A 17,053-nucleotide genomic window follows, 5' to 3' on the forward strand; every position below is an offset into this window, starting at 1 on the left:
CCTACACTTAAGATAATGAGATGATCCTGTTGGAGAACTCCCAGCCCACATCACAGTGCGGCAGAATCCAGGAACCTTACCATAAAATGAATTCCATGAAAAGATGGACCTGTGCAGCTTCTTGCCTATAGTAGCCTCAAGACTAAAAGGATACAATTATCAACCTCTTCATCTCTATCCAACTTCTGGGCCAACCAGCGAGTTAGGCACAAATATGATCCGCATTTTACAGATGAGGAGAAAGTTGAAGAAAATTAACTGAGGACTTAAAGCAAGGCAATACACCAAGCTGGGACTGAAACACCAGACTTCCTGCCTCCGCTCCCCCTGTGCTCCATCTACCAGACAAGGATTCTCAAACTTTGGACATTTGAACAGTGTCTCCTAAACACCAACCTTCCTCTTTATGATTATGGGCCACCTCCCCTCCTGCTGACAGTCAATCAACATCCCTGTGAAGGCTGCAGCAATTACCTACATGGAAAAATAGTATTAGAAAAATAATGTACTTTCAGCTTCTTCTAATGTAACTCAACAGCTGGAGAGAGAAACAGCACCATGTGACTAGTCCGCTCTCCCCGGATCACCAGCGTGAGTCCCTTCACGGATCAGCGTTCGAATATCACTGCTCTAGACCATGTTTTTGAACACTCCAAACTCTAAAGACTTCAGCAAGAGCACCTCCGCATCTTTAACAGAAAGCTTTTCCAGAGTTGCCCTTCAATTCTCCACATCCCTTTAAAACGGGGGAGGGGGAGGGGGGGCAAACTACAGCCCATGGGCCGCATCTGGCCCATCAGAACTTTTAATCTGGCCCTTGAGCTCCCGCCAAGGAGCGGGGTCGGGTGGTTGCCCTGTTTCGGCGCTCCAGCCGGTAAGTGGGGTCGGGGGCTTTCCGCATGGCTCCCAGAAGCGGGGGCATGTCCCTCCTCTGGCTCCTATGCATAGCAGCAACCAGAGGGCTCCGCATGCTGCCCTTGCCCCAAGCGCTGCCCCCTACAGCTCCCATTGGCCGGGAACTCCATGAATTCCATTGGCCGGGAATTGGGGCCAATGGAAGCTGTAGGGGCGGCGCCTGCAGGTGGGACAGCACACAGAGCCGCCTGACCGCACCTCCGCGTAGGAGCCAGACGGGGACATGCCACTGCTTCCGGGAGCTCCTTGAGGTAAGCACCGCCCAGAGCCTGCACCCAAGCCCCCCCCGACCCAGCCCCTTTCCCCAGCCCTGATTCCCCTCCCACCCTTCGAACCCCTTGGTCCCAGCCCAGAGCACCCTCCTGCACCCCAAATGCCTCATCCCCAGCCCAGAGCCCACTCCCCCAGCCGGAACCCTCATCCCGCTCCCCCCCGCAACCCCAACCCCCAATTTCATGAGCATTCATGGCCCGCCATACAATGTCTATACCCAGATGCGGCCCTCTGGCCAAAAAGTTTGCCCACCCCTGCTTTAAAACGACAATTAATCTCACTTAAGGTGCACCTCCCCATTCAAAACTAGCCATCCCCAGGACCCTCCAGAATCCAAACCAAATCATCTAGTCCATAGCAGTGACAGAGAAAGTCCCGATGTACTCCCACATGGCTCCGAGGGAGGGAAGAAAACAAAGAAATGTTCAGCTTTGAGAGCCCCCGCCCCGTCCCCACACACACTAGCCCTTCATGTTTTCTGGCCTTACACAGAGCCCATAGAAATCATTTCCAAAGCAAAAATCACTGTTTTCTTACTCTGGAATAAAGCTATTTTAATCTCATATTTGCTGGGTGTTTTCTGTGGTATTAGATTGTTGGATTTGGGGGTACAATACCAGCATACTAAAGAGCTACACTGTGCAAACTACAATTCTCATCCGAAGACCTAGCAATGAACTAGCTAGCAAAAATAATCTCTTCTCAATTTTACTGCATATCTTTTTACCCTCGCAGTTGCAGATAAACCACAGTCAAGAGAGTCAATTATTGACCCCATTTGAAGGCATATTTGTACAAGGACTAAAATGGTAACGCTGGAAAAGTCACATGGTTAAAGACTCGCTGATGTGGCATGGAAGCTTTCGTGTTCTGCTTACACATCATTTTCTGTATTTCTTTCCTTGTATTTTATTACTAGAGACAGTTGCACGAGAACAGGATCTTTGTTGCTTAGGAGAGCATCTGCTCCTGCTGCTTATCCTCTTCCTGAAGTCATAATCTTACGTGACATCAAAATCGTTTCCAGAGCCACCAATTACAGTGTCAGAGGATTATGACTTCAGGTGGGGAATTAACAGCAGGAGCAGATGCTCTCTTTAAAAAACCCCCAAAGATCCTGTTTTCATACAAACATCCCTATTAATAAAACACAAGGGAAGAATAATAATAATGACAGGCAGAATTGTTTCTAAATATAAGACAGTTTTCAGCATTTTCCACAAGGCATCAGCTGCTCTTTGGAAAATTACTGGGAGTTCAAATATAAAGAGACACAGAATTTACAAAAGTGATATGTAGCATAGAAAAGAGGAGGAGGAGGAGATCTGCAATACGGGTGAGGAATAGCATAGCTCTGCATAATAAAACGATATTAAAATTCTGGCCAGTGCTGCAATGACATCTCGAACAGGCATATAGAAGGAGAAAAGCGGACAGGGGATTTTTGGATCTTTCTAAAGATCCCCATGGCACACAAATGAATTAGATAAAGAAATGCTTTTACAGAGATGACAGCCCAGTAAAACAAAAAAACGGTTGACACATCACAGGGACTTTATTTACTCAGATGTTGGTATGTTTTCCAATAGCTACTATCCCAAAGGAACAGGCATGCTCCTAGAGGCAGTAATAAGCAGTCTTGTACATAGTTTGCTAGGTAGATAATACAGTCATAGCCTCTGCTGGATTTAATCCTAGAAAACAAGCCTGAAGCTGGGGAAGGGCTGGGGTAGAACTACCATCTAGGATGCAATAATAATAATAATGCCATTTGATTTGAAATTTTTATTAAAATGTAATAGAGGAAAGCCACAGTAGGTGACTAAGAAAACACACCAAATGCCTTAAGAAAAGGAAAAAAAATAGTGTGAAGTCTCTGTTGAATGGGAAATATTTTGTGAGATGGCTGCCACCATGCCAAGTGTAATTAAAAGCTTTATTTTCAAAAGGAGTTCACGGTTCATACACAAATGCTTCCCACTATGTGAGCTTCAGAACACTGCAAGGGGCTAGACAAGACTTATTTAAGAACTGCCAAACATGCAAGGGCTACACCAAAAAGAACCCCCCTTAGCCAATCAGAAGGCTTTGAACTGCTCTACTGGGGCACTATCAGTAAGCGACATTCACAAGGGATTAGTGGTCGGTGAATGAGCTGTAGCTACTTGTGGGGAAGGAGGAAAGGCTCAAACTCGGACATCTTCAGTACTTAAAATGCTGCCAGATGTTTTTTTGTTTACATGAAATTGTCACTTGATTTATCATGTAACTGTATGATTGAAGCTTCAAATCAATCATGATGGGACAAGGGGATTAAAAAAACCTTACAGAATACTTACAAGTAGCTCATTGAATGGCTCTTATTAAAATAAGAGGCCATTCTTTGTGCCAAGAAGTTAAATTTCACCTGTCAGCTTCTTAGCATGCTAAAAGGTCATGAGAACACTACACAGTGCTCCCACACCTGGCCCATATAAAAGCTGGAGGGAAAGGCAATGGGGATAAATCCTGAACAGCCCCAGAAATTCCACCTCGGCCCCTTTCTTACTCACCTCCGTAAAATGGTCTGCTGAAGATTTTTGCAAATTGTGAGAGATTCTCCCATAAACATGTGGCACATGACGACCTCAAGGCAGTTGGCCATGAATGACATCACTGCATCAAACTGCAGAGTTCCACTCCGGGAGATGACACAAAGGCGCTGGAGAGAAGAACAATGACTCAGTGCCTGGAAGAACTGGGTGTTAGCACTGAAATACGGCTGCTCTAGCCTGCAAGAAAAACACAAACAAGTCCGAGGATGAATTTTAAGCCTGCTGCTTTAAAACAAGTGGGGGATGCAGCATTCGTATGGGGCTGTGAATGGTGCAATGAGTGTCTCCAATTTAGCCATGTGTTGCTCCCACTTGAAAACAGCTGGTGGATTCAGAGATCAGGAGTGGTCTAGCACTATCTATATACAGAATGCACATGATAGTCTCATGTCTGAGTGGGAGCACCATAGCAAAGGTGATATTCCAATCTCAGCCCTCTTGCTTACAGAGTGCTACCCTTCAGCAATGAGCAGTTTACATGACATCAGCAAACGGAGACTGAGGCAGGCCCAGACTTGGCTACTTGGCATCTGGTCAGAAGGCTAATAGCTGGTATAGACAATGGGGCCTTGCTGCTCCAGCAGACCAAATGCTGAGCAAGCTAGTCACATTGAGCTTGTTGCCTAGAGGATGGTAAGACTCCAGGTAGAGTGAACCAAGTAGGAAAAATTGATTCACAACAGACACTGATGGAGACCTAGTTAGGGTTACCATATTTAAAAAAAAACAAAGAGAGGCCCTGGCCCCGCTCCAACTCTGCCCCCGGCCCACCTCCACCCCTTCCCCACCCCGGCCCCACCCCTTCCCCTGAACGCTCCACCCCCCTGCTCCTCCCCCTCCCCTGCTTCCCGTGAATCAAATGTTCGCGGGAAGCCTGAAACAGGCAGGCAGCAGGTAAGCTGGGGCTGGGGGGCACGGCCCAGTCCAGCCCCCCCGGCTGAGCAGCTCTGGCCCCGGTTCCGGCCGAGCGGCTCCGGCCCCAGTCCTGGTGACCCCAGCTCGGCTCAGGCTCTGGGGCGCTGGCCGAGCAACCCCAGCCCCGGTCCCAGCGGCTCTGGCCTGGCCCGGGCCCCGGTTCCGGCCCGGCCCTGGCCGAGCGGTGCTGGCCGGCAGCCGAGCACCGCCAGCCCCAGCCCGGATCCAGCTCCGGCCCCAGCCCGGATCCAGCTCCGGCCCCAGCCCGGATCCAGCTCCGGCCCCAGCCCGGATCCAAGCCCCATGACCCCTCCCTATTTTCCCGGACATGCCCGGCTTTTTGGAATTTCCTCTCGGACGGGGATTTGAGGACCAAAAAGCCGGACATGTCTGGGAAAATCCGGACGTATGGTAACCCTAGACCTAGTGCTTTTGAGCCACCAGGCTGAACATCTTCAAGCCCTGATAGGTCAACGGAGAGGAGATGAAGAAAGAAAGGGGGGGGGGGGGAGGGAAGTGTCAGAGAAGAATCTGTCAGCACATGATTCTATGCAACCTCTCCTATATTTCACATAGGCCAAAGAACTGGTCTGGATTTGATTAAGTAAAGGAATCTGACAGTCAGTCTGCAGCACATGGACCACTTCAGAAAGGAATGTGTCAATTTGAAAATTCACAGTGGAAAGTACTAAACACCTCCCCCTCCCTTACGGAAATTTCTGGAAGCTATCAGCTTCCATGCTGTAACTCGCAGCCTAACCAGATTCTGCATGTCCAAATAACCATTTTACAGAAAGTATCTCCACTGCAAAAGGTCAGTGGCACCAGGAAGATACGGCTGCTCAGTCCAGGTTTGCTAGAAGGATCTCAAAGCAGTTATGAGACTCAGTCACTGGGTCAGTCGAGCCAGGAGCTTGGAGATGTGTAATCCAATAGATGACAACCAGCAGGCAATCCCACCCTGGACTGGATAATCTCTATCTAGCCTTTTGTGGTATGGAGGCGTATCTGAGCAACTCTTCATCCTGATAATTGTTACGTCCTGTTTTGCCAGTCCAGAACTTTCTGGCAGTAAGGAAGCTTGTGGGAAGGTGTTTTTATTTGACAGCTACCCAGCAATTCACCCTAGAGGTGAGCAATACCTGGTTGTCACTTAAGATCCTGCATTATACTCAATTTTCCAGTTGCGTTAACTAAAAATCAGAAACCTGCCTGATTTTTCACAATATGTCATCATCCTAATGTGAATCTGACACAAAGACACACTGGCTCCCATTTTCTGGGTTAATAACTTCCAAACGTGAGTAGGGGAAGTGGAGGGAAAATGCACGCTAGTAATACTCTATTTTATTCACTAGGTGACACTGCTGCTTTGTAACATCACCTGAAATTAATTTCTAGGCTTGCAGAAAATTCTTGAGGATGGTGGAATTCGCCAAATGACACCCAATCCGGTTTTCAACGAACAACTTTACTGACAGGTTTTAAATGTTGAGCAACTCCTCCAGATAAAACCTTCCCCAACTCCATTTGGAAAGTTATGGTACCTTAAGCAGAGTGCTCTTATGCTACTACCATGGGAGACATGTGGGCTTTTCCTTTGTGGGAAGCTGTACACATCCTCTCCACCACAGACTGGGCACTCCTGAGGACAAGGCATACCATAGTTCCTGGATGCAAAGTTCTCTGGGCCTGGCCAAATGGAAACCACCACTGCACATCAAATTGTTTTCTCCAAAGATTAGTCTTGCTATGTAACTAGCTCTTTTTGAAGATGTTTAGCCTCTCAAAGGCCAGGTCTACATTAGAAGCCCTTTACCAGTATAAGAACACCAGTATACTAGACTGGCCAAACGCTCCTAGTGTGGACACAGCTATAATGACAAAGTTGTGCTTTGTACTGGCATCAAACCAACCCCCAAGTGAAACAAGCTCTATCAGTAAAAGCACAGCTTTGGCAGTATAGCTGCATCTGCGCTAGGGGTTTTTGCTGACAGAGCTACGTTGGTCAGCGATCACACCACTGTCCGACATAGCTGTGCCAGCAAAAGTCCCTCGTGTAGACAAAGCCAAAGGCTAAATTGCTCTCCTGGCTTCTACTGCCACTGCCCATGCTGCACCTGCCATGGACAGAAGATGTCAGTCAGAGCTCTGAATCCAGCAGCTTTCACCAACACAAAGATGTTTTAAAAATAAACACTTCTATTGACCTAAGTGCCACCTTCAGAGCTCATGAAGAAACCTGTTGAGAGAATGTTCACAGAATTTACACCATGTCATTTAGCTATAGTTGAGGTTTCTTTATGTATCTGGATGAATCATGCTACCTTTGTTTGGGAGAGTTAAAGCATTTAGACTCTATGGAGAAAGGCCAATTCAGAAGCAGCAATGAATAGAGCTTTTGGAGGGTAAATGTTCTGCATTATCATAGAGCAATCACTAGTTAAGAGAGCTAACCAGAGGTCTGATAAGAGATCAGGAGAGAGGAGATAGCTCTTTGTAGACCAACATGTTAACTTGCAATGCTCTGCACTGCCAAGAGAGAGTCTTAGGAATATATCCTCCTTGGAGGCCACAGGGGCTTGAGGGTATACAGACCAGCTCTGCTTCTCAAGGACAATACAGAACACACACTCCATTCCCACCTCCACAAACCTGCTATCCAGGAGGAAAACCCTCTAATTTTCAGGCCATCACAGCTACCTTCCATGGGACCTGAAAGCTGGTATATTTTCCTCCTTATGTTGGACCAATAAGATCCCCCTCTCCTCCACATAGACACCTTTCTAGATATGCATGAATAAAAATGGAGCTCAATAACAGGCCCTCACCTGAGATCCCTCAAGCACTTGCAGTGCTTCAGCATGTCCATGAGGGCAGACATATAGACCACTTTTCCCATCATGCCCAGGTTGGCTAATGAGAGACTCTGCAGATGCTGGCACTGCAATCCAATGCTAACAAGCCCAGAACCAGTCAGGATATTAGGTAGCTGTGCTAAAGTGAGGTTCTGCAAAAAGGTCAACTGGCCAATGGCAGCCACCTCTGAATCCCCAACGCTCCGTGCCCGGCTGCAAGGGGGCAGTGAGTTCCGAATTGCTGGCTCATTCCGGGGCATGGCAGAGGAAAAGTTGGACCCAATTAACTCCAAGTTTTTCAAAAACGGGAGGTTCTCCAATAGAGTCCAAAACACAGAGGATTGAGACTTCTGATTTGACTGCTCCAAGAAGTTCTTGGCATATGTTGGCACCCCAATCCGGATTTTCTTCCCAAGGCCTGGGGGCACCACATTAGTCACAGACTGCACAGGTGGCTTGTCTGTGTTTGTAGGAACATCTGTGATGGAGCAAACCGGCAGCGCCAAAGACAGCAGGTGCTTTAGCCGTGCCAGGAGCTGGCACAAATGCTTCCCTAGGCTTTCCGAGCTGTGATGGTGGGCAGCAGAAAGGTTCAGATGTCTCAGATTGCAGCAGGAAACAACCAGACTCTCCAAAATGCTGCTGTCAATATCATCTTCTGCCTTCCGAAACAAGGAGTCAGAAGACAGACAGTGAATGCAGCCACTGAGATTCAAACTGGTCAAGCTTTTGAGGTCCTTCCCTCCATTAATAACGCGCAGGATCAGGTGGCCACCAGATAAGGTGCAGCGGCTAAAGCTGAAGTAGAAAGGGTTGTTGAACTTCAAGTGCTGAAGGAGGCCAGATCCATTAATCCAGGACTTGGGCAACTGCAAAGCATCCAAACATACATTTCGAGCCATGGAGTCTAAAAGGTTTTTAGTGGTTCCACTCTCTGCAAAACTGCCAGGGGCAGAAATGAGGAAGGCATGAAGATTCTCTGGGGTCCGGTCACTTAGCACTGCCAGATACAGCCTCACCACCTCCTGATTGACATAGCCAGGAGCCAACCTAGCATAAAAGACACGAAGGTTCTGGTAGTGGGGGACATTACTTTCACCCACCATCAGCTGGCCAGACAAAATTAAGCCTTCTCGGGATCGGTCTAGGATCTCAAAATAGAGCAGCAGTTTCTCAAGGCTGGTGCAGCATGGAACCACCCCATATGACGGTGTGTAAAGGGTCTGCTTGAGCTCCAGTACACGACTAAGTGTGGCTTTACATTCACTGCTCAACTGGCTGGCATCAAAACCAGGGTTTACATCAATTGCCAGTGAGCGCAAGTGCTGGAGAGCAGAGAGCATCTTGGAGAGGCGGAGGGAGGTGAGATGGCAGCCAGACAAGTTCAGCTTCACTAGGTTCTTGCATCGTATTACATGGTCAATGGTGTAACTGGGGAGCCAGTAGCAGCCAGCCATGTTCAGCTGGTGGATCTCTTTTCCAATCCCCCTCATTAGCTGCTTCACTTTGTCCTTGTTGACCTGTATTTAAACACAAACCGCTTCAGTAACATTGAAGAGGATGCTTAATTATACTGCCTGACTTCTCAGTGCCTCAGTTTCCCATCTGACATACCCTCTACTAGGGTGTTTTGAGACCCCTGGATAAAATGCACAATAAAAGTACTAAGTATCATATTGTTGTAACTGCTGGTAGTTTGTTTTACCCTTTGGATTTAGGATCTCGAAGATTACATTTCATTTAGTTTCTAGTTTGAATCTGCATTACTGACTGGCCCTAACAGATGCTAAGTGACAATGACTGACAGGAATTGAGGGTATTCACCACTTCTCAGATTCAGGCCCTATGTCTGCAGAATTATGCATCTGTGGAAGAGTTCAAGTTGACAGAGGAACTACTGCTTGTTCTCTGTGCTTCATCCACTTTCCAGCCCATTCCACATTAGATGAAATATGCTTTCTCCCTTTCCTACACTTAGAGAGACAGTCAACTTAAAAGTCACACTTCTACCTGGAAGTTGTTTTTACTACCTACTATCATTACAACACTTAAGATTTTCTATAACCAAGAGACCGAAAAATACATTTGTCGGTTTTAGTTTACTTTGGGTATTTGACAGCACTTTGTGTAGTCATTTCCCCCTGTTCATGTGGGTGTTTCACTAACAGGAAGAGAAACAAATTCTGAAGAAATAAGAAACATTGTAAGGGCATCTTAACATCATCATCCTGGGAAGACAGAAATGACCAAAGCTACATTAAACTTTTTTTAAAGCTACTTGTTTTCAAGTTGTTGCTATCCCTTTAGTTTATCACCTGCAGGCTGTTACATACAATTTAGATTTTTTTTTAAAATGCCAGTTAAGTGATTTGGAATACAACTGACATTCTGAAATAGGTCTACTGTACATTCTAGTTAAGCGGGTTTTTTTGTTTGTTTGTTTGTTTTTAAACAGCCATATGGAAAACCAGAAGTGGTTGTAACATTGGCTTTCTGGACTACATCCTAAACCAAGTGACAGTAGGTCTCTGGAGTAGCCATACTAACTGTCCTAATTCTTGAGAAATCATCCCCTTCCCTCCAAGTCAGGGCTATAAGGATATAACTATGTTTATGGTTTGTTTTGTACTTGGAGAAATCAGTCTGTCTTCATACTCTCTGAAGCAGCCCACTCTGGCAGCCTACCACAATCCCCATGCCCTATCTGGGCATAAAACCAGCTTCTCCCCACCTGATATTTTTTATGAAGTTGCACCGTGTGGGTTAAACTCTTGTCAAGACAAAGAGTTGCAAGCTTTCTGCAGGTTCTCCTCACATTCAGAACAAGGTCTGTGCAAGAAACGTAGCTCAGGATGTGCAAAAGGATCTCATCTGAGAACTCCATCAGGTTGATGCCATTACTGTCCTCCCCAATCTCTGCACTCAGCGTCTCCTGAAAGGAAAAAGCAGCAAGTCAGCTCGGAAGCCTCATGGAGTTAATGAGAGACAGAGGAGAAAAGACAGACCTGGGAAGAGCAGGATTTATAAAATAAGCCGAGGTAGAAACAGATTAAGCCTCACAGATTGAGCCATTGGTTACTACTGTCTACAGAGACCAACTTTCCTCTAGAACAGATTTTGCACTACTGCCTTGCCAATACTGCAGTGCCTTCTCCTCGTTTTGCCAATTCATCAGCCTCCTTCTAAGTGCTGATTTAGAAACAGAAGAAAACCCTTTTATGCTCATTCTGTCCTTTAGTTTATTGCTATGGTGTTGTTACTAAACTAGTTAATTCCCAGTACTGCCCAAGACCTGCTTGGGAGTTGGGAAAGTGATTTTCCCCTTCTTCAGAAATGCAACCTATCACCTCTATTCCCCCTACCCTCAAAACGTGTGATCCAAGTAAGAACCTCTTACTTTGCCTCATCTTTTATACCACCATCTGCCTTCAGCTTATTTGTACATTTTATGTCAGATGTTTACAGCGTTTGAAACTACAGAAATTGCAAAGTCATATTCCACCTCTGTTTTTCCTTTTTATCCTCCCTCCCTTGAGATCACATGTTGTGGCAAGAATTCCCAGCTAACAGACTATTAATCCCAGAGCTCATCAACACTACAGCAGCCATTGGGAATGATTCTGTAGCAAAATAATACTCCCAGGCCTGAGTGTCTGGCATTTACAGCATGCCTACACAGAGATAAGAACAAAACTAGATTATTAAAGACCCTCACGGAAATCCTGTCCCATTGAAATCAATGCAAATTTTGCCACTGATTTTGATGAGGGCCAGGATTTCTCCTCCTGTCTTTAAAAGGGCTCAAACGAGTTTGCTGAACTGACTGAAAGCAGTGCAGTACCCTAAATATATATGATATATGAGTTTGGTCCTATGGTCAGACTCTGTTTTAAAAGTCTAGACATACATTTTCTAAACTGAGAGAAAACATTTTAAGCCAGTACAGACAACAAATACCCAGCACAGACATGGCCAAACACCCCACCAACACACTGCACTACAGCTAGAGCATTGAAACAGCTGAACCGCTCCTTTAAGGATCATTTCAGAAACAGTTATTATGCAGTTCTCATGGATAAAAGATGCACGAAGCAAAGATCACAATTTATAAATTCCTGCTAACTCATAGAAAGAATTCATCCACTAGTAAGATCCTAGACAGTTCCCCTTCCAGTTTAACTAAACAACCCATAACCAGGCCGGGCACTGACATGGAAGTGAAAGGATCACCTGGCAAGCCCCAGAATTAGCCTACTTTGATTTCTAAGGTTACTTTCCATTCATTTTTACATTTTAATCCCTTCCACGGTTCTGTCATTTGTTCTAATCAAAAACAAGTATGACAACAGTCCTTGGGTCTCAAAAGAAAGCCAAGCCAAAACAACATCAACAGGAGAAAAACAACTCTGGAGCAGGCGCGCGAGGCTAGAATCATAGACATGTAGGGCTGCAAGGGGTCTCAAGAGAAGAGGTCATCACGTCCAGCCCCCTGCCCTGAGACAGGCCCAAATAAACCGAGATCATCCCTGACAGATGTTTGTTCAGCGGATTCTTAACCATCGGCAGTGAAGGGGATTCCGCGAAGTGAAACACGGGGAATGTGGATGGTATGGTTGAGAAAGGCGCCAGGCTGCCATCGAGGGCCCCCGCCAGAGCAAGGGGGCATCAGTGCGGCGCCCCCGCCCCCATCCCCATCCCCACCCGAGAGTGGGGGCTAGGCGAGCTCAGCCTCCCTGGCCCACTCAGCGAAGGGCCTTGCGGGGGGGGACGGGGGAGGGATATACGGGGATGGAAGGGGGGGAGCTGGGCCAGCAGGGCCCGTAGGGAAGAGGCTTTGTGGGGAGGGATGAAGGCAGGAGGGGGCGGAGTCAGATAGAGATGGGAGGGGGTTGCTATGGGGCCGGGCGGGGGTTGCTATGGCGCCGGGCCGCTGCCCCTCTCCCGCAGCTTTACCTGTCCCGGGTCGAACATGGCCCCACAGCAGCTGCCTCCAGAGCCCGGGCCGCCCTCTCGAGCCGCTTAAACAAGCCGCTTCTCCGGCTTCAGGATCACCCCACACTTCCGGCGCACCTCTGACCTCACTTCCGCTCTTTCTCCTGGGCCAGCTCCCTGCCTTCATCTTGGGAGTGGCATTAGCGTCTCAGCGCCGTCCTTTGCCGCCATGTTGGGAGTGGCATTGACGCCCATTCGTGCCGCCATCTTGAGTGTGGCAGTGGCTCTCGCCCCCTTCCTAGCCGTCATGTTGGGAGTGGCACTGGGCAATCCCTGATCCCTTACGCAAAAAGAAGAACAGGAGGACTTGTGGCACCTTAGAGACTAACAAATTTATTAGAGCATAAGCTTTCGTGGACTACAGCCCACTTCTTCGGATGCATCCGAAGAAGTGGGCTGTAGTCCACGAAAGCTTATGCTCTAATAAATTTGTTAGTCTCTAAGGTGCCACAAGTCCTCCTGTTCTTCTTTTTGCGGATACAGACTAACACGGCTGCTACTCTGATCCCTTACGGCAATTTTTCCAAACCTTCTTTGAGCCATGGTATGGGATTACACGGAAAATCGTCTCTAGACTCTTTGCCATAGGTCCTGATAGCCTGAGCCAACAAAACCTTTGAAAGATCTCATCCCATACTACAGTCATAGGGTTTTCAGAGTTGCCAACCCCAAACAACGAGTCAGGTGCCAAAAAAACCCCATAAACTTGGTTTAGAAAGCAGGATATGTTATTAAAGTAATACATGGGGGAGAGGGTCTTTTAACTTGCCTTCCGGTTTCTGAGCTATTCGGGAAACACGTTTTCAAGCATTTATCACAGCTAATAATTTACTCTTTTTAAATGGAATCCAGGGTTATTGCATAATCCCATGACTCCGAGCGCTGGGACTTTTAAGACAAGCATCAAATACGGTGAGATTCGTGATAAACTCATAAGAGCTGGTTTCAGATTACTTTCTATAGAACCCCGTGAAATTTCTGCAGCTTCATATTGGTTTCAGCCCTATTAAATTGTATAGGACTTTACCTTAAGGCCTGTCTATCTACTATCACAGGCTACTCCCTCATTGAAAGCATTTATTGTACCCTGTTGCAAACAGAGTACAACATTTCAAACATTTATTCATTAATTAAGCCTCAATCCTGCTGTCGGATCGTGCAGATGGACTCTTTTGTTCGTGTGGATCAAGCTGCAGGGGTGTGGCCTTACATTGTGTGATGCCAAACACAATGAGGCCCTGATCCCACCTGGGGCCTCTATGTGCTATTGCAATACACTAACATAATAGTATTATGGGGTGGTAATGCATTCACTCAATAGCTAGTGAAATAAAAATAAACATATAGGAAAAATTAAACCCATCTGTTTAGTCAAGGTTTGCTCAACGAGCTGAAAATGGGGTATACAGTCTGCACACAGCTGATTGTGGGGTTAAGTTTCTTTAGATTTAATTTGACTTTAGTTAGTTATCTCTATATTGTTTAAAACAATTTATGAGCAATAAAACCTAGACAAGAATCCATCCTTATTGGTCAATGCATTTCAGAGAACCTTCTTATTGTGTATTTAGCTAAATGTATTATTATTATTAATAATAAACATGTAGGTTGTGATACCGCTAAGAGGCAGTCACTTCATTGCCTCATTGAATTAGACACTCGCAAATATATAGTGAATGACAATCACATAAACATAAATTTCACTGTATCTGTGCCCAGAAACATTGCGAGGGGGCCAGTGAAAATTTTTTAAAATATATCTTAAATGGAGTCAGGTAACACCGCCTGGGCTACTGAAAAGCTAGCCCCAAAGCCCATGTCTCCCATCCACAGCAACGGATCCATTCTGATGTGGTTTGCTTTGAGCCAGGCAGCAACTCACTTCACATCGTTCCACAAGCGATACGCCATCAGAGACTTTAGCTCCAAACAGACCGAGAGGTTGCTCACAAACTCCTAGCATAATTCAAACCCACGACTCAGCTTTGCAAATGTCAGTCAACCCCTTGAGAAGTCATCCCAAATGACCCTGGGCAGCAGTTACTGATCCCTCCAGCACAATTCCGGCTCCGCCTATGAGTCGCTGGGTGGCCCTTGCTTCCTGTTCTGATTGGTGTATTCAAATCAAGTTTGATTATTAACACATCTAGCTTTGCAGGGCATTGCAGTTTTGTTTTCCCAAATGCATTTGTTCATTCGATGGCTTCCATCCGGATCCACTTTCAGGAGGGAATGCAAAGGCCTTGCCAATATTTGCAATTATCCCTGATCCCGCAAGCGTAGCAGCTGCACTAAGGCAAATCTCAAGTGTAGACAAAGAAAGCCGAGGTAGAGCTCACCCTACTTTTGTATCCCACACCCACTCGGTGTGGCCCTTTGTCCCCTTCTTGTGGTGACTTGGCCACATGCAGAGGTTGATAAGTCTTGAATACTGCGCCCAGTTCTGATTGGCCCATCTCAAAAAAGATATATTAGGATTGGAAATGGTACAGAGAAGGGCAATAAAAATGATTGAGGGTATAATGGAACAGCTTCCATATGAGGAGAGATTAAAAAGAGTGGGGCTGTTCAGTTTAGAAAACAGATGACTAAGGGGGAGGGGAATATGATAGAGGTCTATAAAATCATGAATGGTGCGGAGAAAGTGAATAGGGAAGTGCTATTTACCTCTTCACATAACACAAGAACTAAGGGTCACCCAGTGAAATTGATAGGCGGCAGGTTTAAAACAAACATAAGGAAGTATTTCTTTACACAGTGCACCGTCAACCTGTGGAACTCATTGCCAGGGGATGTTTTGAAGGTCAAAGTATAACTGGGTTCAGAAAAGAATTAGATAAGTTCATCTTTATCAACAGCTATTAGCCAAAATGATCAGGGATGCAAGCCCATGTTCCTTGTGTTCCTAAACTTCCAACTGCCAGAATCTGGGATTGGATGACAGGGGATAGATCACTCAAAATTGCCCTGTTCTGTTCATTCCCTCTGATGCATCTGGCATTGGCACTGTCAGAAGGCAGGATACTGGGCTAGATGGACCATTGGTCTGACCCAGTATAGCTGTTCTGATATTCTATAGCATCAGCTAACAGAAACATCTCTTTAGGCACAAGGTGCAGCTTGTGCTTTAAGATTCAGAAGTCCAGGGTTCAATCCCCACTGCTGATGACTCACCCAGGAACGTTATATTGCACTTTCAAACAGATGGTGAGTGCAACTTACCTCATTTGCATTGCTGGCTACTGATGGCTGAATCTCAAGTACAGAAACCACCAAAACGATGGTTTTTCTGTAGCTACATGTATGGTTTTAGATTTGTTTTCATATAAAGGATTCCTTAAAGATGACCTAGAAAGGACAAAAATGAGTAATTTCCCTGTTTCTTTCTGAAGTCATGAACAAGGTATTAAAAGACTAGGGGGTGATTGTATTTTTAACCTTAAAAATATCAGGAGCCTTATGTCTTGTCATACCTGTTTTGCTAGCAGTGTCCCTTGGAGGGCCCAGAGCTATGGAGTGAGAGCTCTTTCAACCCTTGATTGATTGATGGCAGAGAGTGTAGCATCTTTAACAAGACATGTATTACGCTCACTATTTGGCAAGTGCTGGAGTTAAATAGAAGTTATCAAAACCAAACCAAAAGGATATTTTAAAGTCGGAATAACAATCACACAGCCCCCTCAATCAGGATTGACTTGCTTAGTATGGGTGAGATCGCTAACCTACCCATTCTCTAGTCATCCATAGAATTTTTCAAGCAAAAAGAGTAGACACGACCTGAATTTCCAATGTAACATACAGGCAAAATAAACAACTAAAACAACAGGACCAGCATGATAGGCGTAAAACATCTGGAGGGCAGCATCTGTGCTGTGCCTCCAGAAGGTGTAGCACAGAAGGTGAAGGTGGAGGGAATATAAATGTGGCTGCTGTAGGGACTATTAAGGCTCCCAGTGTAACTACAGCAATCTCCCCGATGATGTCCATGCATTGCAATGAAAGTTGGAATAGCTAATAGCATGTGATACGGCCTCATCCCTCTTGCCACCAGTTTGCTGCCTACTTGGGAGTTATGGGGGGGGGGGGGTAGAGGGCAAGCCAGAGCACAATGCCACCTCTAGCAACTATCTAATGTAGTTTAGCAGCCACTTTGCCAAAAAACAGACACACCACTCGCTTCAGCACATGGAACTCTTCCTCTGAGCGTAAAGAATATTTACAACCCATTTCAATGACAAAATCCCAGTCAAAACATTCTTTATCTGCTGCTTGACAATAGACTTTTCCCAAAGGGGGCATGTAATGCGTTGACACCATATGATAGCTTAGTTTGTTTGCATGAGTATAACTGTAGCCAGCAGCTCTGCACCTTCACTGGTGCTACACACAGCTGCTAAAAAAGAATTGTACCACCACTAACGATAAGCATTTCTTCTGCAGTGTAACTAGCTATACTTTCTGTTAACTAGAGCTTGTCAGGCTATCTGTAACAGCACCATCTGGTGG

General features: G+C 46.0%; 1 protein-coding gene across 5 annotated transcripts in view; it reads right to left on the reverse strand.

Moving 5' to 3' along the window:
• Nucleotides 1–12,792, reverse strand: part of FBXL18 (F-box and leucine rich repeat protein 18) — a 30,130-nt gene extending 17,338 nt beyond the window's left edge. For 2 of the 5 annotated variants that reach the window (XR_006175127.2, XM_042853119.2), the window contains exons 1-4: nucleotides 12,509–12,780; nucleotides 10,287–10,487; nucleotides 7,529–9,075; nucleotides 3,741–3,959 (exon numbers count right to left, since the gene is read on the reverse strand). Coding sequence is in view for 3 of the 5 variants with exons in the window: in XM_042853119.2 (XP_042709053.2) it covers nucleotides 3,741–3,959; nucleotides 7,529–9,075; nucleotides 10,287–10,487; nucleotides 12,509–12,526 (1,985 nt within the window). In the remaining 2 variants the exon portion in view is untranslated. Of the gene's footprint in view, nucleotides 1–396; nucleotides 475–3,740; nucleotides 3,960–7,528; nucleotides 9,076–10,286; nucleotides 10,488–12,508 lie in introns of all 5 variants that reach the window. The other 3 variants (XR_006175128.2, XM_065558996.1, XM_042853120.2) reach the window with 3 other exon arrangements.
• Nucleotides 12,793–17,053: the final 4,261 nt, after the last annotated feature.

Source organism: Chrysemys picta, chromosome 10 (genome assembly GCF_011386835.1).
Source record: "Chrysemys picta bellii isolate R12L10 chromosome 10, ASM1138683v2, whole genome shotgun sequence".
NCBI lineage: Eukaryota > Metazoa > Chordata > Testudines > Emydidae > Chrysemys > Chrysemys picta.